At 60.5% G+C, this 23,451-nt stretch overlaps 2 protein-coding genes across 3 annotated transcripts in view; both read right to left on the bottom strand.

The window, feature by feature from the left end:
• Positions 1–619: 619 nt before the first annotated feature.
• On the bottom strand, positions 620–10,101 carry NXPH4 (neurexophilin 4). The gene is made up of 2 exons (XM_059080413.2): positions 9,930–10,101; positions 620–2,189 (listed from the first exon to the last, which is right to left on the bottom strand). The coding sequence occupies exons 1-2, from the start codon at positions 9,984–9,986 to the stop codon at positions 1,326–1,328; spliced, it is 921 nt and encodes a 306-aa protein (XP_058936396.1). The 5' UTR covers positions 9,987–10,101; the 3' UTR covers positions 620–1,325.
• Positions 10,102–14,315: 4,214 nt separating this feature from the next.
• Positions 14,316–23,451, bottom strand: part of LRP1 (LDL receptor related protein 1) — a 79,585-nt gene continuing 70,449 nt past the window's right edge. For both annotated transcript variants that reach the window (XM_059080530.2, XM_067009539.1), the window contains 21 exons: positions 22,987–23,093; positions 22,751–22,883; positions 21,965–22,084; positions 21,681–21,803; positions 21,183–21,323; positions 20,966–21,100; positions 20,768–20,887; positions 19,483–19,751; positions 18,833–19,011; positions 18,227–18,333; positions 17,855–17,971; positions 17,225–17,401; positions 16,940–17,080; positions 16,642–16,815; positions 16,228–16,389; positions 15,643–15,817; positions 15,401–15,502; positions 15,183–15,247; positions 14,989–15,079; positions 14,745–14,889; positions 14,316–14,579 (listed from right to left, as the gene is read on the bottom strand). In XM_059080530.2, the coding sequence (XP_058936513.1) occupies positions 14,439–14,579; positions 14,745–14,889; positions 14,989–15,079; positions 15,183–15,247; positions 15,401–15,502; positions 15,643–15,817; positions 16,228–16,389; positions 16,642–16,815; positions 16,940–17,080; positions 17,225–17,401; positions 17,855–17,971; positions 18,227–18,333; positions 18,833–19,011; positions 19,483–19,751; positions 20,768–20,887; positions 20,966–21,100; positions 21,183–21,323; positions 21,681–21,803; positions 21,965–22,084; positions 22,751–22,883; positions 22,987–23,093 (2,924 nt within the window). In that variant the 3' untranslated portion in view covers positions 14,316–14,438. The remainder of the gene's footprint in view (positions 14,580–14,744; positions 14,890–14,988; positions 15,080–15,182; positions 15,248–15,400; positions 15,503–15,642; positions 15,818–16,227; positions 16,390–16,641; positions 16,816–16,939; positions 17,081–17,224; positions 17,402–17,854; positions 17,972–18,226; positions 18,334–18,832; positions 19,012–19,482; positions 19,752–20,767; positions 20,888–20,965; positions 21,101–21,182; positions 21,324–21,680; positions 21,804–21,964; positions 22,085–22,750; positions 22,884–22,986; positions 23,094–23,451) is intronic.

Raw genomic sequence — 23,451 nt, 5'->3', positions numbered from 1 at the left:
GCGGGGGGTGGGGAGAGGGTGGGCAGCTGGCTGAAGGGGCCCTTGTTTGCGTTTGCAGACGGCAAGCAGCAGCGACGCTGCTGGGCTCTCCAAACTCGCGCTCGTCCCTTCCCCCACCCCCTCGTCTCAGGCCTCCCTACCTCTCTCCCTCCCTCCCCCAATCGTCTGCAAACTCAGCGCCCACGGAATTAGGAAGAAAAAGGAAGATCGATGACTCCAGATGCCGAAAACACCGTTTCCCCTCCCCACGCCCCACCTGCAGCCTCCCGCCAGCCCCGCGGAGCTTAGCAGGTTGTCAGCGCTCTGCCTACGCTGTCCCTACATCTCCATTCCCATTCAAGGCCTTATACCTCCTCCCCCAAAATAGCCCCATGGTGGTCCGCTGTCAGGCCTAATCCCCATCCTATTTTCGGCAGCTTCACTTCGCCCACCTCTGGGAGGAAAATTCCCACCTCAGGCAGGGCTCCAACCCCATCACCTCCAAGGTGCTAGCTCCGTCAATATTTGCCTCAGTTTCCTCACGAGCTGCCGAGGAAGGAGGCCCTGGCCAGGTCTCTGCCAGACATAAACCCACACCACCCCCACCCCCTTCCCTACAAACGTCTCACACAGACGCGTATTGGATTTCACTTTATTTTGTTCCCTTTCCCCGTCTGTTTTGGTGTAGGAAAAAAAAAAAATCACCGAGAGGAAGCAGCCAGAAAGGTGGAGCAGGATGGCAAGGACCGGAGGGAGGCAGGCGGAGGGCAGGGGCCGGGTCGATCGCCTATGCCCAGGAGTTCTGCTTCCGCTACCCTAATTATTGGGGTTTCGGGGAAAGGGGGACAGGCATACGGCAAGCAGAAGGGGATGGGAATAGGCCACAGTTTATAGGCCTTTATCGTCTTTACGTGGGTACAGGGTGGAGGACAAGTGCCTGGGGGTAAGAAAGTCAGGGTGGGATGAGGGTGCCAGGCCAGGCGTTATTAAAGCTGCGAGCAAAGGGAGCATCCAGCCCAGCGCCAGGGCGTAAAGAGGACCCAATGTGGACGCAGGAGACGCTGGGACCGCCTCCAAGCCCCGCCTATTCTGAGGCTGCGCTCTTACTCCTCCACTTTGGGCCGTAGCCAAGGGGGCTACCCCCAGCCTCTTGGTCACTCCCAGTAAGGAAAAGGGGACCCACGCCGACTGATGGTCCCCAGGAGGGCTGTTCCTCTTCGCCCCAGAGTGGAAAGGGTGGACGCGGCCACAGGAGCTGCGGGGAGCTGCGGGGTACGGGGAGAGGTCCCACTTAGGGAGTCCGGGATTTCGCGGGAAGCCCACGGCCCGGGAGAGGGCGGGGCGCGCTATCCAAAGTAGGGGTGCTCGCTCTGGAAGTTATAGTCTGGGCACACCTTCTGCACCAGTTTGTAGTCAAAGCTGAGGAAGGAGACGAAAATGCAGATGACTTTGAAGGGCTTGGCACAGAGCCAGGCGGCATGGCTCTGCGTATGCTCGGTGAAGCACACCTGCGATGGGTCGTACAGGCACGGGCGGTGCTTGCGAGCGCGGTTCGTCTTCTCATACTCCACGTGGCAGTTGAAAGCGCGTGACTCTTTGGTCCCGGGCACTCCCAGCGCGCCCCCAAGCGGACCCGCCAGCGCGCCCCCGAGGGTGCCCCCTAGCCCCGACCCCGCGGCCGCTAGCCCCAGCGGGGGCCGCAGCCCAGGGAGCACCCCCTCCAGGGCCAGCGTAGACTGCAGAGGGTGGGGGGCGGGCCCCGGCAGCCAGACGCCCCCAAACTCGACACGCTTGGAGGGCGGCACGATGCTGACGCTGAGGTTGCCCAGGCTGGACGAGTTGTGGCGGAAGTACACGCTGAAGGTACCGTTCACATGGTCAACTATCTTACCCGTCACCAGCAGCGAGAACTTGAGAGTGTGCACCCGGAAGTAGAAGTCCCCCCAGCCGAAGATCTTTTTGGCGCGGGCCGCTTTGATAGACGGCTTTCTCTTGGTGCGCTGCACGGGAGCCCCTGCCGCCCCAGCCCGGGCCAGTGCCCGGGTGTGGTTAGCCGGCCAGGCCCAGCTCCAGGCACGGGCGGTGCCCAGGCCGTCGGAGGACCTCGGCGGTGCCGGGAGCCGATGGCCAGGGGCTCCCCCTCCGGCTGTGGCTGGGCGCAGCTCCAAGTACTGCGGCCTTCCAGACTCTGGTATCTGGGTACTGACGGTCTATGGACGAAGAAAGAGGAAAAGAGAGACGCTGGGGTTGTCTGGGGCCACCCGCCAGGGCTACGCCAGTCCCTCTCCACAGCCGCTAGGAAACCAAATGGAATCGGGCCGCCTGGAGCAGTTGCTCAGGGAGTGCTCATTTGAGTGGGCCTGTAGCCCTTTCAAGCTGTGTGGTCTCGCCTCAATTTCTACATCTGTGAAATGACACTGAGAATCCTTGTGTTCTCAGAACTCATGAGGGCTGAGAAAGCCAAAAAGGCCAAAGCCAATGTGGGTTTGAATAGGGAGTGGAGCTGAGGACTCGGGCTCGGTCGGGAGTAATGGGCCAGGCAGAAGCTGAACTCCGGCAAAGGGAGGCCGTGACCACTGTCAATGTCCAGCATCAAGAAAGAGTGAGACCTCCCAACACTTTTGCCAAGACCAGAGCCCTCACCTGGGCCTCAGCCTCTACTCCCTTGTGTGGAGAAGCAAGGGAAACCGGTGGAGCTGCGGAGAGCAATGGAGAGTCTGGGCGCTGTGGGTTGAGACTTGGGAGCTACGTGGGCACCCCTCTCTGCCTCCAGCACTCCTGCTGTGGGGGAGGCCTCCTGGTGGTCTCCCTGGGCTGGGAGAGTGCTGGAAGACCACCCCCTGCCTGCCCCCACACGTCTCAGTGTGTCTCAGGTGGCCACGGATCTGGGAGACAGCACGGGGGAGTACAAGATGGATCCAGAGGCAAGAGCTGCCTGGGCAGGCCTGGGCCATCAATTATCTGGGGCGGAGCAGGGTTGTGTGTGTGGGGGGGGGTGGTGTGGGGTGGTGGCCAGGAGTGAAGGAGACTCCAGAGAGCAAGAGAGCGAGAGGAAGAAATATAGGGATGCTGCTCCAGTGAGGAGAGGGAGAGGAGCTGTGCATGTCAGAGTGTGTCAGACTGTGCTAGCTGTGGCCATTCAGTGTGGCCCTTACTGCGTGTGGGTTCGGCTTGGGGGGCAGGGAGTACTGCGTGTGTCAGTCTGGGGTGGTTGTATTTCTGTTAGCCTGAGAGGGTTGTACTTATGTGTCTGCCTGCCTGGAGTGATGACTCTGTGTGTGTGTGTGTGTGTGTGTGTGTGTATGTGTGCACGTGTGTGTGCTCATCTCAACCTATGCTGATGGGTGTGTATGTGTCTGCCTGTGCATGGTGGGGTTTTTTTTTTGTGTGTGTGTCTATGTGTATCTGTATGCCCCTGTGTATCAGTCTGAGGAGGCTGTGTTATGTGTGTCTGCCTGCTTGTGTTGGCCGAATGTCTGTCCTATCAGTCTGTGATGGCTATGTATAGGTATCTGGGTTGCATATGTGCTTGGTTGCGTTGGCTGTGTCTGTCTGTCTGTGTGTGTTGATCTGCGTGAGGCTGTGTTTCAGTTTGTGGTAGTTGCATCTGTGTGGCTGGTGTAGTTGTATGCCTGGATTGGCTGTATATCTAAGGGTGGCTGTGTGTGATTCACTGAGGGTGTCACTTTCCCTGTGTGAGCTCCTGTCATCCTCTGTGCATGTGTCAAACCCTTTCTCAAGGGTGTGTGTCAGTGTATCCACAATGACACAACAACTGTGGTCTCATTATGTTCCCCTGGGGGGTGCATATGTGTGAGTTGTATATGAATGGCCTGGGGAGGGGGGGGTCCCACATTGGCTTGCAGGATGAGATTTGGGTAGGTAAAGAGGCCAGGCAGCATGGGTGTCCCCCTCTGTTTGCATACACCATGTGTCCACAGGGGACAGGAATGGCAGAGTCAAGCTGCTGAGCTAGAATCTCCACCGCCTGGTCCCCATTCCCGCAGCTCTGCGATCCTGGGTTATTAATGCCGCCGCCACCCGCTCATCATACATATTTATCGCCCCCCTCATTCCTCCTCCCATCCATCTCTCCTCCCAGCTCAGGTGAGGGGGGTGGGAGCGTCAAGAGTGATTGACTCAGACTGACAAGCTTGAGCTGGCAGCTAACACCCGGAGGGTGGGCCTGAGAGGGGCTGAGGGGAAGGGGTCCAGGGCCATGGGGGAGGGGGAAAGGGCCTTCCAGGAGGAGGGAGCAAGGCCCCAGGAGGTGGGCTTAGCGCAGGGCCTGAGCCCCGGAGGAGGGAGTGTGTGAAGCTTCCAGGGGAAGTCGAAGAATGGTTGGGGGCGAGTCGTTTGAACTCTGACACCTAATCTCCTCACCCCTCTGGGCCCAACCACTAGCTCTTTCCGGGGCATTGTGACCCCGAATGCCTCTGAGCTATCCCCTCCCAGCACACACCAGCAGCGCCAGACATCCTGCACCCAGTGCAGGACCTGTCGACTGCTTCAGTCCAGCGACTCCTCCCAGGCAGGGGCTGGGAGAGGCAAGGAGGTTTGGCTGGGCTGTGAGGGGTGCCAGGTGTCCCCCCACTCTGATCCTAGGCAAATTGCTGCCTGCACTTCTCTGATCCTGGCAAATCCCTGGGCTTTGGGCGCCCGCGCCCCCCACCCGTTGCTGCAGACAGCCAAGATAAAAGGGGAGAGTTGCGGGGCTGGGGCGGTGGGCGGCCGAAGCCACCCTGTGCGGAGAGCTCAGTCAGGGAGGGGCGAGAGTCTTTGAGGAAACGAGCCGAGAAATGGGATCATGGAATCAAATCAAATCAAATCCTCCCTCTGGCTTCCTTGCCCGCACGCTCGCTCTCCCTCTCACTGCTTTTCCATCTCTCTCTCTCTCCCTCTCTCAGTCTCTTTTTGTCTCTGTCTCTTCCTCACTCTGTCTCTAATTTTCTCCTTCTGTGATTCTGTTTTTCTCTCTGTGTCTGTCTGTCTGTCTGTCTACCTGTGGTACTTTCCCTCTATCCTTCAGACTGTCTCCAACCGTGGGTGGGGATGGGAGGGAGGGGAAAGCAAGGCGATGAGGGAGTCCGTCTTTGCCTAGAATCCATGGTGCTCTCCCTCCCCCTCCACGAATGAGAGTGGGAGCAGGGTGTTGTCTGAGGAAGGGTCCCCCTCACTTCAGAGCTGGTTTAATTAAGATAATTGGGCGCAGTGACATTTGCAGAGGGGAGAGGCTAGCCTGGTTGTCGGCTTAGGGGTGCAGGAGGGAGTGTGAGTGTGAGGATGGGGGTGTGCTTCACCAGACGCCTCCGGGCCCTGGCGGGGCGGGAGCCGAGCCAGGAGTGCTTTGCCCCCAAGGCAGCGAGCCCACGCATCGGAGGGGAGTTGAGGCTGCCTTTTGCTGCTGAACAAACTCCACTGGGCTGGGGGAGGGGCTCTTTTGGGACGGGACGGCTGGGAATGCGGGTGGATCAGGCTGTCGGCCCCCCAGCCGCATTGCAGGGCGCACCTCCCCCAGCCCTCCAGACCTGTCGGTGGCTTCTCTCTAGCTGTGTGGGTCAGGCGGGGTGGCTCAGGATTCTGACTGGGGGAGGGGATGGCACCCTGTGGTTGGGGAGGAGGAGTGCTCCAGGCCTGGGCTGGGGAAGGAGAGGGAAAGAGGTGCGGGCACCGCAGTCAGGGCGGGTGAAATAGCCAGGGTCTGGCTGGGAACCAGGGATAGAGACGGGGTTGAGGACAGAGGTAGGATGGACTGGACAGGCTGGGGTGAAGACTGGGACAGAGATGGAGGGGGACTGGGCAGGCACAGGTATATGGTGCAAAGATAAGGATGGAACAAGGACAGGCATTGAAACAGGGATGAAGAGGAGATCAGAAATGGTGGACAGGCATTGGGCAGAGACTAGGATGCAGATGGGATAGGGGCCAGGAGAATGAAAATGGGGGAACAGAACAAGGTGGAACTAAAACGGGGATGGAGGAAGACAGGGATGGTGGATGAGGGATGGGCATTGGGGAAGAATGAGAGTGGGGTATAGGGGCTGGGAGATGGGGACCAGATGGGGTGGGAACAGAAACGGGGGATGGGAAATGGTTGTTGGGCAGAAACAGGGATACTGAGGGATGCGGAGACCCGGGGGATGGGGTTGGGGATGGGGAATGTGAATGGGGACTAGAATGGGAAATGGGGGACAAGGAAGGAGATAAGAGACAGGGACAGGGAAACAGGAGCTGAGGACAGGTATGGGGGACAAGTCAGAGAAGGCAGCAGACCGGCAGGACCAGGCTACGGGAGGGGGCCAGGCAGGTGGAGACGAAGATACCTCCTTCCAGACCCTACTATAGCTATAGCGTGAGGGGGCGGGGATCGCCGGTGTGGCGGGCTCTGCCCTTGGGCAGGGCGCCTCCTCCCCCTCAGCCCCGCCTGCCCGCCTGCTCGTGGCCTGCAGCGCGAGGCTCACCGTTATCTGAATTTTTATTTTATTTTATTTTATTTTATTTTATTTTATTTTATTTCCCTGCTTCCCAGAGCCGGCGCAGTCCCCCCGGGAACGGCCGCCCCCCCGCCTCCCGCCCTGCGCCTCACTTTATTATTGCAATAAATGTGCCTATAAAGGCGCGGGCTCCGGGGCGCGGTGTGTGTGGGGGGGGTGGGAGCCGCGGAGCTGGGATGCAATTTCCCGAAGCCGGAGCCGGAGGGGGAGTGGGCGGGGTGGAGGTGGAGGAGGGGTAGGCGAGGGAGAGGGGGAGACTCGCCAATTTCCAGCGCTCAAGGCAGCGCTCCCTGCTCCCCATCCCCGCCCCGCAGCTCGTTCCCACCCCGAGCCCCGCGACTCCCCATTGCGCCCATCCACCCTTGAGCCCTGGGACGCCTCCCCATGACCGACCCTGCCCTCTCTCAGGACGGTAACAACCCCGTCCCCCGTCCTGGCCCCCACCCATGTGGAGTCCCAAGGCTCGGTCCAAAGTTCCGCATCTCCTCGACGATGACTTCATCTCTGACCCCAAAGATGCCCCCTCCACTTACCTGGTCTCTCTGAACGTTTATCTCGCCCCTTCCCAAATACCCTGTCTCTGACCTCAGTGACCCTTCTTTACGTTGTTTCTGTCCCCCAAGCACCTCACCTCTTCTCCAGCCACCCTGTCCTGGACCTCCAGCTCCTCCCCCACCCCAAACCTAAGACCGTTTAAATTCTTTCTGCGGGTGCCCCTCCCATACTCGCAGGCCCTGGCCCAAGGGAGCTACCACAGCGCCCACCTCGCCTGTGTCTCTGGCCCAGCTGCGGCCCCTGATTACCCCCAAATCCCTCCGGACAGCTCTGGGCCCTGGCCCAGGCTGCACGTGCCTAAGTGGCCCAGCCAAAGATTAGCAGGGGGGCTAGAGGGGAATACAGAGGCAGGAGGGGGTGGCTAGATGCAGGGTTGGGGCCAGCCAGTGCTGAGAGACTCAATTCAGCCTAATCCTTCCCTGAGGCGTGATAGAGCTGGAAGGTCCCACAGGGCCCCGCCCCTGCCCTCCCCCAGCTAATTAGTAATTAGTGATTAGTGATTAGTGACTATTGATCGCCTGCTGCTTCTCCCAGTAGGTGGCTGCTTTGGCAAGGGGTGGGGAAGACCAGAGACAGAAGAGTCAAAGACAGTGTTAGAAAGATCCTGAAGGAGGCCTGGGCCAGAGCCCCAGGGGCAGTGGAAGCCAGGAGTCGCAGGCCCCTAAAGGAGACCAGGAACCTGGAGCAAGGAGGAAGGAGGGAGAGAGCTCCTGAAGGAGGGGCAAGTGAGCGCGGCATGGGAGAAGGCAGGGTTGTTAACGTTGGACAATTAGGGTTTCCCTGTAAACTGTGCCCCACCAGCCTCTTACCCAGTGTCAACCCAGTGCCAACTCTGGTGCTGAGACAGCCCTGAGCGTGCGCGCGCGCACACACACACACACACACACACACACACACACGCCACACTCAGATACATGAACACATCCTGAGGCTCACACTCAAATGCACTCAAAATGACAAGAAAGCAGATACATACTCACAAGCCTCGGAGACTCACATACAGACAACACATGCACCCCAACACACATATATCCACCAGACACACCTCAGGGTAAACACATGAGCACACCCCATACTCACGAGTGCACACAAGCACACACAGATACTCAGACACACACTTTCCTACACACACTCCTGCACGCAGTTATACATATTCACACACCCATGGTCTTTACGTACACGTAAACACAGCTTCTCACATGCACACAAGCTGGACTAAATGGTAGATACACTCTCCCCCACGGACTCCAACACGGAGGCCCACAGCGGCAGCTCTAGCACACTCAGATACATCCCCATCGCTCACATCCTCTCGCTTACTCTCCCTCAAGTCTTCACCAGCTGTTTCATTCCCCTTCAGGGGGCAAAGGAAATTAAACCAGATAGGTCCACAGGAGAGTTTATTTGATGGGGAGAGGAGAGTGGGGAGGAATTAGAAAGGAGGGGCAGGGGAGTACCATCCATCCCCACCACCTCTCCCCCGGGGCTTTCACACCTGGGTCGGTTGTGGGACACAGACCCACTCCCGCAGGGCTCTATGGGCAGAGCTAGGCAGCAGGTCCAAAAGAAGCTCCTGCCAGTGGAAGCAGTTTTTGTGGAGGGGGCTCCTCTGCCCACCTTCCAGCTCAAGGTCACCAGGCGGGTTTGGGAGAATCAGGGAGCTCCATCGCCAGCTTCACTAGGGCAGCCCCTGCCCTGCTGGAGCTGCTGAGCGCGATCTGGCTGAGCAGGTGGGGGTCCAGGTATGTGGGGAGAACTACACCCCTTCCAGATTCTGCAGGGCCTGGGAGTTGGGGTGCAGCGAGTAGGGGTTTAGGGAGCCACCTGTCTGCCCCAAACTGGGTAGGTCACACTTAGGTTAGGAAACACGAAAGTCAGAGACAGGGGAGCTGATGGAAGAAGATAGGGGTCCTGGGCCTAGGCCCCCATTACGGGACTCACGGCGGGGCACAGATGGCTGCACTGTGAAGCAGGCACACTTGCACTCACCCCTTCAGAGCCAACACCACACGCCACACCAGCAGACACGCACCCTGGACCCCAGCACTAGACACCCAAGCCTGGCTGCCCCGGACACAGGCACGCACACAGGTGCACACGTTGACCCCCACACTCCACACCAGCACACACGAGCGCGCCGTGTACACAAATCGAAGCCTCCAAGTCAGGAGGGAGGCAGATCAAATCGGGGCCCCTTTAGCCTCTGTCTTCGCCCTGGAGCCTCAGGGAAGGAGGCAGCCTAGGGAGATGGGGGCGAGGACAGGACAGGAGGAGAGACTGTTTCCAGACAGCCCTCACCCCCTACCCTCCAGGCTTGAGAGAGGGGTGTGTCTGTGAGGTTGTGCAGGGGAGATGGTGTCTCCGCGGGAAATGTGATGGGAGACTGTAGCCAAGTTCGGCGGTATCTGTGTGAGTCCGTGTGTGCGCGCGTGTGTTCGAGCTGTGTATTCTCGGAACACAGTGCCCACCTGGCATTGTGACAAGGGCAGAGAAGAGAAATGAGAAGGCGGGGGTGGATGGGCGGAAGGACAGACAGCGAGGAAGGCGAGCGAGGTTGGCGCGGAAAGACGGCAAGGCTGACACCCTGCTGGCTTGTCTGTCTGTCTCGCACTCCCGCTCCGTCTGGCGCACTCGCGGGTCGGGCTTCGTCCCCTCCCCCGCCGCGCCTGGAGCGGGATCCGAGTCGGGCCTCCACCCTGGCACCAGCCCCCCGGACCCTCAGCCAACTTGCGCTGGGAGAGCGCCTATCCTGAATCGAGAATCTGTCTGTCCGCGTCCCCCACGCCGCGCAAAGTTCGGAAGCTCCGAGCGGGAGGCGGGGCGGGCGCACGGAGCCCCTCGCACTCTGGGACCTTTGCGTCCCGGACCCCAGCGCTCGCGCTACCGCAGGGCAGCCCTTACCTTCCTCAAGAGCCACGGGCCAAAGAGCAAGAGAAGCCATTCCGGGAGCAGCCGCATCTTCCCGGGAGGCCGGGCGGGGCGGGCGGGGCGGGTCACGGGCAAGCGGGAGCCGGGCCTGAGGTCGAGGGCGCGGGGTGGCTGCCGAAGCGGCGGGAGCAGGCGGCGCGGCCCGTGGACTGAGCGGCGAGAGGAGCGGAGAGCGGCGCTGGGGGCGGGGCGCGGGCGGGGGAGAAAGTTGGGTCTGACTCGGGCGGGCTGGGGGGCGGGGCTCCGCGGAGCTCCAATCCCGGCCGCGCCCCGCGCGCCCCCTCCCGCCCAGCTGGGGGCACCGAAGGTGACTTTCACCCCGACACGCCCCAGACACGCCCCCGGCCCAGGTGCGAAGCGGAGAGGGCTGAGTGGTTCGGGCACCCTGTACCCGAGAGGCTGGGTCTGTGCACTGCTGAGGAATAGGGCCGGGAGTGGGGCTCGAGGCTCCGGGACCTTGTTCCCGAAGCGGGGCACGGTGGAGCAAGGGCCTGGGGAGGCTCAGCGGCCCAGCAAGACCAAGGTCCCTTGGAGCTCCGGGCCCCTTCGATGCTCCGGGCCCTGGAGGGTCCCAGGGCAGAAGCAGGGCAGGGGCCGAGGTGAGGGCGGGCGGGGCCCCGGGCGCCTGCCGCTGCACGGCGCTGACGGGGATGGATGGGCGCCCCGCGGCTCATTCGGCCCGGAGATGAGAATCATTGATCACGGACGGAAACCCCATCACGTCTGTCAATAGGGCTGACAAACGGCGCCCGCCGCCCTCCCCCACCCCGCCCCCGCCTTCAAGGCACCTCTGCAGTCTCAGGACCCCTCCGCTAGATCCGCCGTTCACCTTTGCCCCTCGCCCCCCACCGCCGACCCCTCCACACGTCCCAGAGCATCCCCGCGTGGGGGGTTGGGCAGGAACCGCGCCGCCTGTCCGGCCTCTTGGTGCAGTCTCCATCCCTTTTCTCCCAGTGTCCCATCTTTAACCATCAGCTCCTCTAGATCCTTCTCCCTTTCCACCTCTGTCTCTGTCCTTGTCTCTGTCTCCAGCCTGGCCCTGTCTCTGTCCCTATCCTCTTGGCTGTTTCTTCATTCCTCCCTCCTCCCACTAGTCTCTCTCTCTCTCTCCTGCCCAAGGAGTCTTCAGCTGTCAGCTGTTGCTATGCACTGAGGCTGTGGCTGAGGTTGTGGTGTGACCGACACCTTGACAGCGAAAGATAGGGACAAGCAAAGACATAGAGAGACAGAGAGACAGACACATACCCCGTGACACCAGCACATGCCCCCAGGCATGCACGCAGGTGCATCACAGGGGCAGGCCACACTGTAGAGCTGAACATACAGGCAGAGAGAAACACATTCACACAGAGAGCAGCACACACACACAGACAGGTGCACACCTAGAGGCACTGATCCACACAGATGGACACACTCGGTTTACACACGCACAGGAGCACACAGAGACAGAGAGACAAATGCACACTTTCACCAAGAGACAGGCATACCCAGCCAGGTACTCAGAGCCCAGAGCCGACCGCACCTTCCTTGCCTTGGCAGAGAGGCAAACATCCACATATGGAGATGGACACACACTCAGGTGTACTCGGGCACTGGAAGTCCGAAAGACAAGCCCAGGCACACACAAAGACAGATATAGGGATGTGACAGACACAAAACAAGGATTAGGAATGCTGAGAAGATGAGGCGGACACAGAGACACCCAGACAGACAGAAGCCAGGATGCAGGAACCTGGGTGCAGGCGGGGCAGAGAGGGAGGCAGGAAGGGGTAGAAGGCCTCCATCCAGAATCCTGAGCCTGTGTGCGAAGCACAGGGGCTGCTGAAATGGTAGTGGGCAGTGGGGGAGGTAGGCACACTCAGGCCCAGGGCACCCAGGACAGAAGCTCTTCACTAGAGTCCTGGTTTTCTGGAGTCCTACCCACCCCATCTCTCTTCCTTTTGCTAGTCTCAGGTCACTGCTCTCTGTCTCCAGATACACACACACACACACACACACACACACACACACACACACCCCACTCCCTGTCTCCATCTCTGTGTCTCTGTCTCTCATTCCATCTGTATCAGCCTCTGTCTCTGGTTCTGCCCGTCTCTTCTCCATCTCTGTCTTAGGTCTCTCTGCCATCCTTGGCAGGTGGGGCGTTTTTGAGGACTGCCTCCTGGTAGACCCTCTCCTGGCCATCCTGGCTGGCAGAGGGAGGATGATGACTGGAGGGGTGTGTGTTCCAAGCCGCAGCTGGGGGCCCCTCTCGCTCTGCCCAGGATCTTGAGGCGACAGGCAGAGAATCAGTGGCTCCCCGGGGGCGCCAGATGCGCGGCTGGCAGAAGGAGGGAGTGAGGGGGTGGGGCTGGTGGTGGTGGGTAGTAGGCAGGCGCTGGGAGAGGGAGAGGAACCGGCTGGAGGAGGGTAGAGGGGGTGTGGCAGAATAGCCCAAGGGAAGGAAGTGAGAGGCTGGGCTGGGGTCTGCCTGGAGGTGCATAATTAGTATACTGGGGAGGGGGCTGTGCTGGGCTTGAGGATGAGCTGCGCTGCAGGAGTGCGTACGCCACCTGGTGGACAGATGAGGACACAAGCCTCCCTCTAAGCGATCAAGAAGGACGCCCCCTTTCCCCAGCCGGATCGCTCTGCCCTGGGGCCCTAGGGAGCCCGGGAGGCAGTGGAGGATCGCAGAACTGGCTTGGAAGCTGAGGCTGGAGATGGCATCTCAGGCCTAAGAGGGAAGGGGAGGGCTCTTGTTTCTAGAGGTGCTTGGACCCATAGCTTTCTCAAGGAAGGAGGAATAGACTGAGAAGGTTAAACCAGGGAGGGAGGGGGAATGAAAGGTAGTGCTCCCCCCTTGGGCTTGGCAAGGGTCCTTCAGACGTTTAAAGCTGCCATCTCTGAGCATATCTGCTACTGTGGGGAGAGCGGGGCTCTAACCCTTTCTCAATCTTGGACCATGTAAACCTCTTCTGCAAGAGGTTCCCTTCTCTGGCCAGGGGCTGAAGTAGACCTGGTACCTCCTTGGGTTGTAGCAGTCCTTTCCTGTCAACCCCTGGGATGTGAGATGTGTCTGTTGGTGGACCGTGGGGCCACCACTGGTCTTCCCAGCTTTAACTCCAGGGGCCCTCCTTCTGAATGCAGGGTTCTGACTCTTGGCATCTGACTAATTACTCTCCATGAAGTGTGAGATGTCAGTGCTTCAAGAGCAAACTTAGAGAGAGCTGTATGGGACCACCCTGAAGGATTAGAAAGCCGTTCACAGCCCCAGTGTGTTCATTTCTTACTGTGGGATTTCTCACTGTGGGAGAGAATTTTGGGTAGGGGTGGCAGTGTTGTCCCATAAAAGTGACAGTACAGAGAAACAGATCTTGGAGTTAGCGTCCTAGAGCCAGACAGAACACATGATCCAGAGAGGTGAAGCCACTGGTTCAATTTCACACCGCCAGGAGAAGCAGGTCTTTCTGGTCAAGTCCAGTGCCACCCACTTCCCTGCCACAGCCCAGTGAAGGGGGATGGAGCTCCAGAAGGGCACTGAAGACCCCATGCTCAAGCCTCCCTCCAGCACAGAGCATGGCTCCCTCTGGTGGCTGGAGCCTGCAAGCACAGGCCAGCTCTCAGAGTCTCACACTCAGGTAGACACAACAGCTTTTTTTCTTTTCTTTTTTTTTTTTTTTACAATTTTATTTATAACAATATCTGTGTTATTTAGTTGTAAAGGAATTCAGCAAAAATTATTAAAACGTTCATATCCCCAAAACGGGGCTGCCCGCTTGCCCTTCCTTGGTGTGCCCCACTTCTTCCTCTTCCCCAGGGGAGGGGAGCCTGGGGGAGTGTTTACCAAAGAAAGTCTCCAGCCCTGGGAGCCACAGTGGGGGCACTGGAGAGGGGGAGGGCCTGTCTGGGAGGGATACTGAGTGTGGCCATCTCAGAGGTGCCCCTAGAGTAGGGGCTGGGGCATGGGATGGCCTCCCCCAAGAAGAACTAAAAACTCCATCCTTTCCTTCCTACCTCAGCCAGAGCCAAATCTTCCAGACAAGGGCAGCAAAGGACTCACCCGCCCCAGAATCCCAGAATCAGCCCTCAGGGAGCTGGGAGGGGTGGGGGGGATGAGAGGGGAGAGCCTTGAAGAAGTGTCTTGAACAGGGAGGGGGAGGCAGCACCACCAGCTCTCCCAGTGGGGCTGCATTTTTGGTGGGAAGGTGGGAGGCAGGGCCCCCTTATACCTGTAAGTTGTAGGGGCCCCCTTCCTGCGCCCCCTCCCGGAAGGCAGCATTGGGCGGGGTGCTGAGGAGCAGGCAGGAAGGAGAACGGAAAGAGATAATACTGTGCTCGCTTGCTTGCTTGCTCACTCACATATAAAAAGTAATTCCTTCATTTTTACATTTATACATCCCAGCAGGGCTGGGGAGGGGTTGGCTGGGCAGGATGGGGGCTCCTTGAAGGACTTCTCTGGCAGGGGGCAGGAGGCTCTCTGCAGAAGTCCGATGGTGCAGGACCCTATGCCAAGGGGTCCCCTATCTCGTCCTCAGGGCCCCGGCCCAGGAGTTCTCGCTTCTCATCCGTGCTGGCCAGGGAGTGGCGGCTGCCATGACCGCCCATATAGAGTGTGGCGTACACGGGGTTGGTGAAGTTGGTGGGCTGCAAGGAGACAGAGGGGTCAGGTGGGGCTCAGGGGCTGGGCTCTGTGGCCCGGGTACCCCATCCCCACCTCCATTCCATCATCCAGCCCAATACCCTTGGTCACCCCACCCACAGCCCTTTGTCCCTGTCCTGGAAGCCTCCTCCCTTGTCCTCCCAGCCCACCTTGTCAGGGTCCAGGGCGAAGTCGGCATCCAGTAGGCCCCCTACATCATCAGGCTCCCCGCCTTCGTACATCTTATAGGTGGGGTTCCCAATCTCCACGTTCATGGCCCCGTTGGTCATCCGCTGATGCTGGAAGCCCTTAGCCCTGGGAGGAGGAAGGAGGTTGGGGGCAGGGATTCCAGGGGGAGATGGCTATAGGGTGGTGAAATCATGGCCACAATTTTCCAGACTCCCTGTAACTCACCCTCGGACGCGCCGCTTGTACCAGAACACCGCTCCCGCTACCAGCAGCAGCAGCAGCAGCAAGAGCACAGGGATTAGGACGGAGGCCATATCTAGAGGGGAGGAGGTGGCAAGCTCGGTCTGCAAGGCCTAGGAGGCACAAGGCCCTCAGTCCCAGGTCCCGGCAGCCCTGCCTCCCCACCCGCTGCCACCTACGTCCAGGCTGCTGTTGGCCGACCACTTGCTCCTCACACCGGGGTCCCGCCATGTGGGGTGGGCACCTGCAGACGGGAGAGGCAGAGCTGAGGGGGCATGACGTCCACAACCGCGGCTGCCGGGGAAACTGGGAGGGGCTGCAGGATTCTGCTCGTCCGGCTCAGACTTGGGGGAGGGAGGGATAATCTAGGCCTCAGTGAGGTGCAGGCCCAACTCACTGGCACTCAGGCATCATTTTGCTGTTCATGGTGCAGGAACCGCCATTGCTGCAGTGGCCAACGCAGGTCAGACAGCTGGGGGCCACCCGGCCATCGGAGCAGCTGCAGGAAGGAGTGAGAGGCTGGGCAGGGCTGATGGAGGGCGTCTGAGATGCTGGGGAAGGGGTGGGGCGGGGCTGGGAGGAGTGGGTGGCGGGTGGGACGGGGCAGGGTCTGGCCCTGCAGGGCGGGGCCCCACTCACTTGCAGGTGACATCCCCACTCTGCTTGTTGACCACGCAGGCCCCATCGAGGCAGCGGCTACATTTGTTCACCTCACACCTGGGCCCCTCGAAGTAGGCGGTGCAGCGACACTGCCGGGAGCCGTCAGCAGCCATCTGGCAGGTGCCAAAGTTCTCACAGTAGCCAGAGCACTGCCCTGTGGTTTGGGGGGGTGGGAGAGGAGGTGCCTCGAATGCCGCCCTCAGGAGGGTCCCCCAGACGTTGTGGGGGGCAGCTGCCCGCCTGAGGGAACCCCCAGGCCTTTTGCGTGACTCCCGCCTCCTCCTGAGCCCCTGGCTGCCCCCACGTCACAGGCTCCAGGGTACAAAGATGGCCCGGAGCATCCTGACAGGACACTGCTTTTGCTTGAATAATCCTGATGCCAGAGGGCTCACTACCTCGCGGGGGAGCGTGCTGACCCCTCGACGGGGGAGCACGGGCAACTTGGGCCTGGCTGGGCCGCAAACGGCCTCTCTCCAGAGAACTCGCACCCGTGACATCACGCTACGCTCTCAGACCCCCAGCTCCATCATGCCCTGCCCCAGGGCCCAGGGACAGCTCACTCACGGTACTGGCAGCGGTCGCCCAGGAAGCCAGGCAGGCATCGGCACTGGGGCTGGTTGCCCTGGTTGACGGTGCAGGTGCTGTTGTTGGCACAGTACCCCGCACACACCTGCTGGGTGCATTTGGGGCCCGTGAAGCCTGTGGGGCACCGGCACGTGGGCATGCCTGGCGGGAGAGGATGTGTGAGCGGGGCTGTGGCCCACTGAGCCGCCCTGCCCTGCTGCAGGGGAACAGGGCTGGGAGGGCCTGGGCGGAGGGCAGACGGCAGACGGCAGAGGAAAGCGACACGGGGTTCGGGGCAGGGGTGAAGTAAGGCCGGGAAGGGACTGGGGATTTGTCTGAGCGGAGGCGGCTTGCTGGAGGGGCTGGGGGCCCAGGGGCTGGGAGGAGTCCCGGCAGGAGAACTGAAGGCCGTACCGGAGGGGGAGGCAGCACAGGTGCCCCCGTTGCGACAATGCTCCCAGCACTGGTCCAGCTCACACTTGTCGCCCGTGTAGCGGGGCTGGCAGCGGCACTTGGGCTGTCTCCGTGCATTGAGGAAGCAGCTGCCACCATTGAAGCACTGCAGGTTACAGGTTCCGGGCCGAGGAGCTGCAGGAAGGATCATGGGGTGGGGGTGGGGCAGAGCCAGGGGTGGGGGGAGGGGAATTCAGGGGCTGCAGGGAGGAGGGCTCTGGAGCATGGGATGGGGGACCGGGGAGGGGCGTGAGCATACCGTCCGGCGGGGGCGTTGGCAAGGGCACAGCCACACAGGTGCCATTGTCTAGTCGCTTCCCGTTGGGACAGGTGCAGACAGGCCCACTGGGGCTCAGCAGGCAGAGCCACTCGCACTTCTTGCGGTCACAGGGGTTGGTCACTGCAGGTGAGGGTGGGGGTGGGAGGATGCTGAGCCCTGTGGACCCAGAACCTCCCCTGCCCACCAGGACCTGAGGCTGCAGCTGGGAGCTGCAGCACCCCCTGGCCTTCCCTGCCCCAGCCTGGGCTCTCCGTCTCCACTCACCTTCAGGCTGCTTGTGCTGGTGGTACAGGACCACATCCGAGGCGTGGCTCAGGCCTCCCGTCAGGTTGATCAACGGGCTATGTCCAAACTTATGGATCTTGAAGACACGATTATTGATGTAGGTGACGCCATAGATGTAATCCTCAAAGACATCGATGCTGAAGGGGTGACTTAGGCCTGCGGAGGGGTCAGAGGGGACTCAGGTCCTGGTCACACTCTCCAGGACACTGGGCCCCAAGGCTCCCAGGTACCTCAAACTCAAACATCCCAAAGCAAAGTCTCCTCAACCTGTTCCTCCTGCTGTGGCCACTACTGGCAAAAAGCCCCATCAGCCCTAGACGCCTGGGGTCAGGATCAACCTCTGCTCCCTCTCCTCACACTGGCTAAGTTCCTATTATCGCCTCCACGCAGCTCGATACTCATTGGTAGAATGAATGAATGGAAACGTGGCCCAGAGGGTCAGGGTGGGCCTCAGGCCTGCAGGACTGGTGCAGGGGGTGCCTGGTTGGGAGGGGCCTGAAAGGCACTGCAAGATTGCTGAGGACCAGGCTGAGGAGGATGGTAGGTGCTAGGTGAGGCCTTGGGCTCAGAGGGGAGGACAAGGGCCCGAGGCTGCTGGTGGACTCTGACCTCGTTTGCTGTCAGCAGCCACGATGGGGTCGGTGCCGTTGAGCCGGATGCTGCCGATGACTGAGAGCTTGGCATCCGCCCAGTACAGACGTTCATTGTGGTAATCCACGGCCAGGCCTGGGGGAGCAGAGAGTACTGTGAGGGCCCAGCCTCCCTGCCCCAGGCTGGGGGAGCAAGCAGGACTGTCTGTCTACATGTCTGGGACAGTTACACCCTGTTCCCATGATCCCTCCCAATCACCTCTTCTGGGAAAAGCCTCCACAACCCATCTGTCCCATCCCAGTCCAAGCCTCTTCCCCTCCCTAACTTTTGTGTGGCCCCAGGCTCAGCGAGCCTACCCCTCCCACATCCCCTGTCCACTTCTGCACGGACCTGTGGGCCATTGGATGTTGTCCTGTACCAGCGTCTCCCGAAGGGTCCCATCCATGGCTGCTGTTTCAATCTTGGGGTGGTTCCCCCAGTCTGACCAGTACATGGTGCTGGGGAGGGAGAAGGAGTGAGTTTAGCTAGGACCTGGGCTCCCACAGCAGGCCACTCAAGGTGGGCACAGGGCACAGAGACTGCTGGGTACACAGAGAGGAGGTTGTTCTCGTCCACCTCCTCCAGAGAGAACTGGGGGGAGTCAACTTCCTGACCAGGTTAAAGATCTTTTACTCTAAAACCACACTGTGCTGCTCCAGAGTCATCTAAGTAGGCAGAGCTGCCCCTTGGAGCAGAGGAGAAGCCCAGAACCTGGCTGCCCATGACAGCCAGCCAAGTGGAGGTCAGGCCTCACCTAAGCAGGCCAGCAGGACCCCAGGCAGCATCAGGGAGGGCCAGGGCTGGGCGCAGCCTGGAAGACCCAGGGGCCTGTGGAGGACTCTGACCTCAGGCTGGTCTGGGAGAGGAAGGACAAGCCGGGGGATGCTGGGCACCCACCTCCAAGCCAGGGGCTTCCTAGCCCCAGCCCAGATGCCTCCCCCCAGGACCGCTGCCCACCCCCTCAGCGGGTCCACCACAATGGCGTGGGGCTCGTCAATCATGCCGGAGATGAGCGTCTTGCGGTTCTCGCCCTTCATCTGTGCCACTTCAATCACATCTCGGCCCGAGTCGGTCCAATACACGTTCCCGGCAACCCAGTCGACGGCAATGCCCCTTGGCATCTTGAGCCCTGAAATCTGGATGAAGGGGTTACAGTTTCAGAGGCTTCCACCTTTTGTCTTCCTGCCCATTGTCCAGCCCCCCGACACCCCTCCAGCCTGTCCCTGCTAGATATCACGACCCTGATTTATTGAGGAACAGAGTAAGGCCCAAGGAGACGAAATAGGTTAGTAAGATGGAATAGGTTAGTTAGTGGGCTGGCTGTGACGATCAGGAACTGAACGTGGCTCTGATGCTGCCGGCCAGGTGCCCCCGTGCCCTGTAGCCTCGGGCTGCCATGCGGCAGAAACACCTACTGATGATGGTGCTGCTCTGTCTACCTGCTGTCCGGGCCTCATGACGTAATCCGCAGTCTGCCCTGCATGTCAGTCTCACCCTTTGCCCCTTCCGCTGTCCTCTGCAAACTCTGCTCTGAACAGTCTGCTTTTTGGAGTCTTCCCACCCAGCCCGTGCCTCCATGTAGGTCCCACCCCAGGCTGGGTGCTCACATTGAGGTGGGTGACACCCCGGTCAATCTGTCGCCGGTGGCGATTAGAAGTGGTGGGAGGCGCAGCAGGTGGCAGGCTGCGGTAGGAGATGGTGCCCGTGTGCCAATTGGTCCAGTAGACGCGGCCAGCCTTGACATGGACATCCATGGCATCGATGCGGACACTCTCGTCACCCTGGAAGGCCTGCTCATAAGCCGAATGGGGGTGACTGGGGAACAGGCTTCGGATCTCATTGTCATCAGCAATGTACAGGACCTGATACTCAGAGCCTGGAGGGACAAGAGACCAGATGTTGGCGGGGCTGAAAGGTGGGGCTGGGGGCTCTTGGGCCTGGCGCCGGAAGGAGCCTCTGCGACGTGCTCCCCACCCAGCCCAGCGCCTTTCACACCAACAATGTCTCTTCTCCTAATCAAACCATCTGACCCAGCCAGAAGCCTCTGTCATCCTGCCCCAGAGCCAGGCTTGAGGACTCCAGTCTCAGCCCTTGGAACTCCCCTCCCCTCCCCTCCCCTCCCCTCCCCTCCTCTCCTCTCCTGAGGTGATCTAGTGTGACCTGCTGTCCCTCCTCCTCCAGCCTCATGGACTTCTGCCTCCTCATGGCCTCTGTCAGCATCACCACGGTCCCTGCTCCACACTGATATGTGCTTGCGGGTTCACACGCATGTGGGGGTGTATGAGCATGGCCATGGAGGGGGGCAGGTGTGCATGGGCATCTGAGTGCACTTGGGCACGTGTGGTGGGGCTGTGTGTGCACAGTGTGTGTATGCCTGGGTGTGCATACATGGATGTGGAGTGTGTTTGTATACAGGCATGAGGAAGGTGCAGGTGTGCGTCAAAGCATATGTGGGAGTAGAACTTACATGGTCTCACCAAAAAAAAAAGTAAATACATGAACTGATAGATGTGTTAACTCGATGGGGGGGGAACCCTTTCACAAGGCGTATGTACATCAAATCATCACCTTGCACACAGTAAATATCTTACCTTTTTGTCAATTATACCTCAATAAACCTGAAAAAGGCATAATGGGAATATGCAGGTGGGGTACGCTTGGCTCTGTAAGTGTGGTGATGCGCGCCTGCGTGCTCTCCCCCCAAACTTCCTCAGCCCCAGGACCTCTGGCCCCTGCACGGCTGCCAGAACGGAGTGCAGAAAGCTGTACTGTGGGTCTGGAATTCCAAGCTTGGGCAAGGGTACTTGGAGGAAAACACAGCGCTCCAGGTCCTGTTTCTTATCCTGGCGTTGTAAGCCCCGCCCGCTTTCTCCGTCCTCTCCCAGCTCCTACCTTCCGCCTTGCAGGTGTTGTGCGTCTTCATGAAGTTTCGCGCGCAGCTGCACAGGTGGCCGCCCTTGGTGTTGTTGCAGAGCTGTGAGCAGGTGCCGAAGCGCAGGCATTCGTTGATGTCTGGGGGTTACACAGGAGGGTCATGGAAAGTCTTGCGGCTGGGGCTTCTGCCCGCCCCGCTGGGCCCCACCTTCCTACCCTGGCATCCAGGCTGGCCTGGCACTGTGTGGAAGCCCGAGCGGCAGGCACAGTACGCGGCTTTCTCGGTGCGCACACAGCGTGCCTCATCCCCGCAGATGCTGGCGTTGGCGGCGCAGCTGGTCAGCTTGGGGTCTGCAAAGACATAGAGTCTAGGCCTGGGCTTCGGCTCTCAGCCCCTCCGGGCCAAACCCCGCCCCAGCACGCCGGGTCTCACCGATGCTGCAGCCCTCCTCGTCAGAGCCGTCCCCGCAGTCATCGAACATGTTGCAGCGCAGCGAGAAGGAGAGGCAGTGCTGGTTCCGGCACAGAAACTCCTTCTTGTCTTTGCAGTGGGGGGTCTGGGCCGTGGGCGGCTCTGGGAGAGGGCGGGGCTTGAGGTCCGGGGTATTTACCACCCTGCCCCCTCTTCCCACTGGAACCCCCAGTCAGTCACGGGTATGGGGGCGGTCCCAAGCCTGGCTGTCAAGCTTCAGGGGAAGCTGGTTAAACATCCAGATTCTCAGTCCCCACCTCAAAACCTTCCTCAGGGTCTTCTTTCCCTCCAAGACAGGGCCCCCAGACTCCCGGCAGTGGATCCATCCCTCTTCTGGAGCCTCCCCTCTCCCGTTGAATCGGCTCACCAGATGACGAGCCCACTTGGCCCAGCCCCACTGCCTGTGCAGCACCCCCACTCTAGGCGCCCCAGGCTCCCCCTTACTGGCCCCCAGCTCACCACAGTCCTCCTCATCAGTCCCATCCCCGCAGTTGTCCGTGCCGTCGCATTGGCGCCCGATCCACAGGCAGACGCGGTCGTTCTTGCAACGGAAGGGCCGGTTTGGAGGGCACACGAACCTGGCTGCAGCGGCGAGAGGAGACAAGTCAGAATCAGCTTCCGGGGCGGACCGAGGGCCACCAGGTTGCGTCAGAACCCCGCCCCCGCCCCCGCCCCGACAGAAGCCCCGCCCCCGCCTGGAGCCCCGCCCTGTCCGAAGCCGCGCCCCCACCCAGGAGCCTCACCGCACTCCTCTGGGTTCTCGTCTGAGTTGTCCCCGCAGTCGTCCTCGCCGTCGCACTTCCATGCTAGCGGCTTGCACAGGGTGTTGTTGCACTGGAACTCGTCCAGGGGGCAGGTCCGCACTGGGCGTCAGGGGGAGCAAAGAGTAAAGAATGAGCCCTGAGCCCCAGGCTGCTGGCGGCCGGGTCTTGCCCAGACCCCTCCCTCCAGGGACAGAGACCTAGAGGGAACACGGGGAAAGCGGTGGTACCACCAGATCGAACCCGAGTTTCCTAATTTTCTACCAGCCGGGTAAGCTGGGCAGAACTGCCTCCTCTGGTATTTAGGGGAGAAGAGGCATTTTGGGGGAAGTGTCCAGAGAGCCCTCTTTCTCTGGTGGTGTGGCAGGGCTCTGGGGCCTACTGTAGTTCAATGGCAGGTACACTCAGCTGGGAGTCAGCAGACCTAGGTTCCAATCCCTGTCCTTAGCCCACCAGCGCAGAGCTAGGATATCTGCCCTCGCTGCTCCAAGCGTCAGCCTTCTCTCACCCGGCCTGCCCACTGCCCCCTCTGGGCTGTTGAGCCCAGGCCAGTGGCAGGTGCTGCCTCACTGCCCCAGGAAAGGAAAGTGAGCAGGGACTTTACTTCTCAGGGCAGCTGACTGCCGTGTTGGAACTTGTGGGATGGGGCCTGGATGGACACAGCCCACAGGTTTCTGCTGGATTTCAACCCAGCTGGCTCCTGATTAAGTGCTATTGTGGGCTGGGGGTAGGGTGGGAGGGCTGGGGAACTGAGCCGGAGGGGCTCACCGCCAGTGCCGCAGGCTTCCTCGTCACTGCCGTCCATGCAGTCAGCATCTGCATCACAGCGCCAACGTAGGGGGATGCAGTGACCACTCTTGCACTGGAACTGGTCCATGTCACAGCGGGGGGTGCAGTCTTTCTGTGGGCGCAGGAGCAGCATCCTGGTCAGACCTGGGCACCCCTGCAGACCTGCCCTGACTCTTCTAAGGCCATCCCTCCCTCCTTCTGGTCTCCCTGCCCACCTCATCTGAGCCATCCGCACAGTCATGATCCCCGTCACATTTCCAGCGCCCAGCGATGCAGCGGCCATTGGCACAGGAGAACTCACTCTCAGAGCAGGGCCGAGGGGCTGGGAAGGACAGGGGAGAGACAGGCCCAGGAGGGTGGACATAGGGACCCAGCCCTCGAGAGCATCTCCAGCCCTTGCAGAGCAATATTACCGATCCCTGTGTCCCTGAAGGCCACAGCTGACTGGCATAATGACCAAGATGCTCAGCTAATCCCGGGCAAGCCAACTGGCTGCCCTCATGGGACCGGTCGGGCCCAGAGGGCACTCACACTTACCCCTCTGGGGCAGACACATGAGAGAGGGCACGGGTCCCTGGCCCTGCCCTCAGGACAGATTGTGTGTGGGGAGGGGAAGGGAGGGACAAGACCACTGAGACAAGCACCAGGGTTTAGGGGAGAGGCCAGTAAAGGATGATGGG

Source organism: Kogia breviceps, chromosome 12, assembly GCF_026419965.1.
Source record: "Kogia breviceps isolate mKogBre1 chromosome 12, mKogBre1 haplotype 1, whole genome shotgun sequence".
Taxonomy (NCBI): Eukaryota; Metazoa; Chordata; class Mammalia; order Artiodactyla; family Physeteridae; genus Kogia; species Kogia breviceps.
The sequence above is the reverse complement of the archived record's forward strand: the minus strand, read 5'-3'. Positions and strand labels throughout refer to the sequence as shown.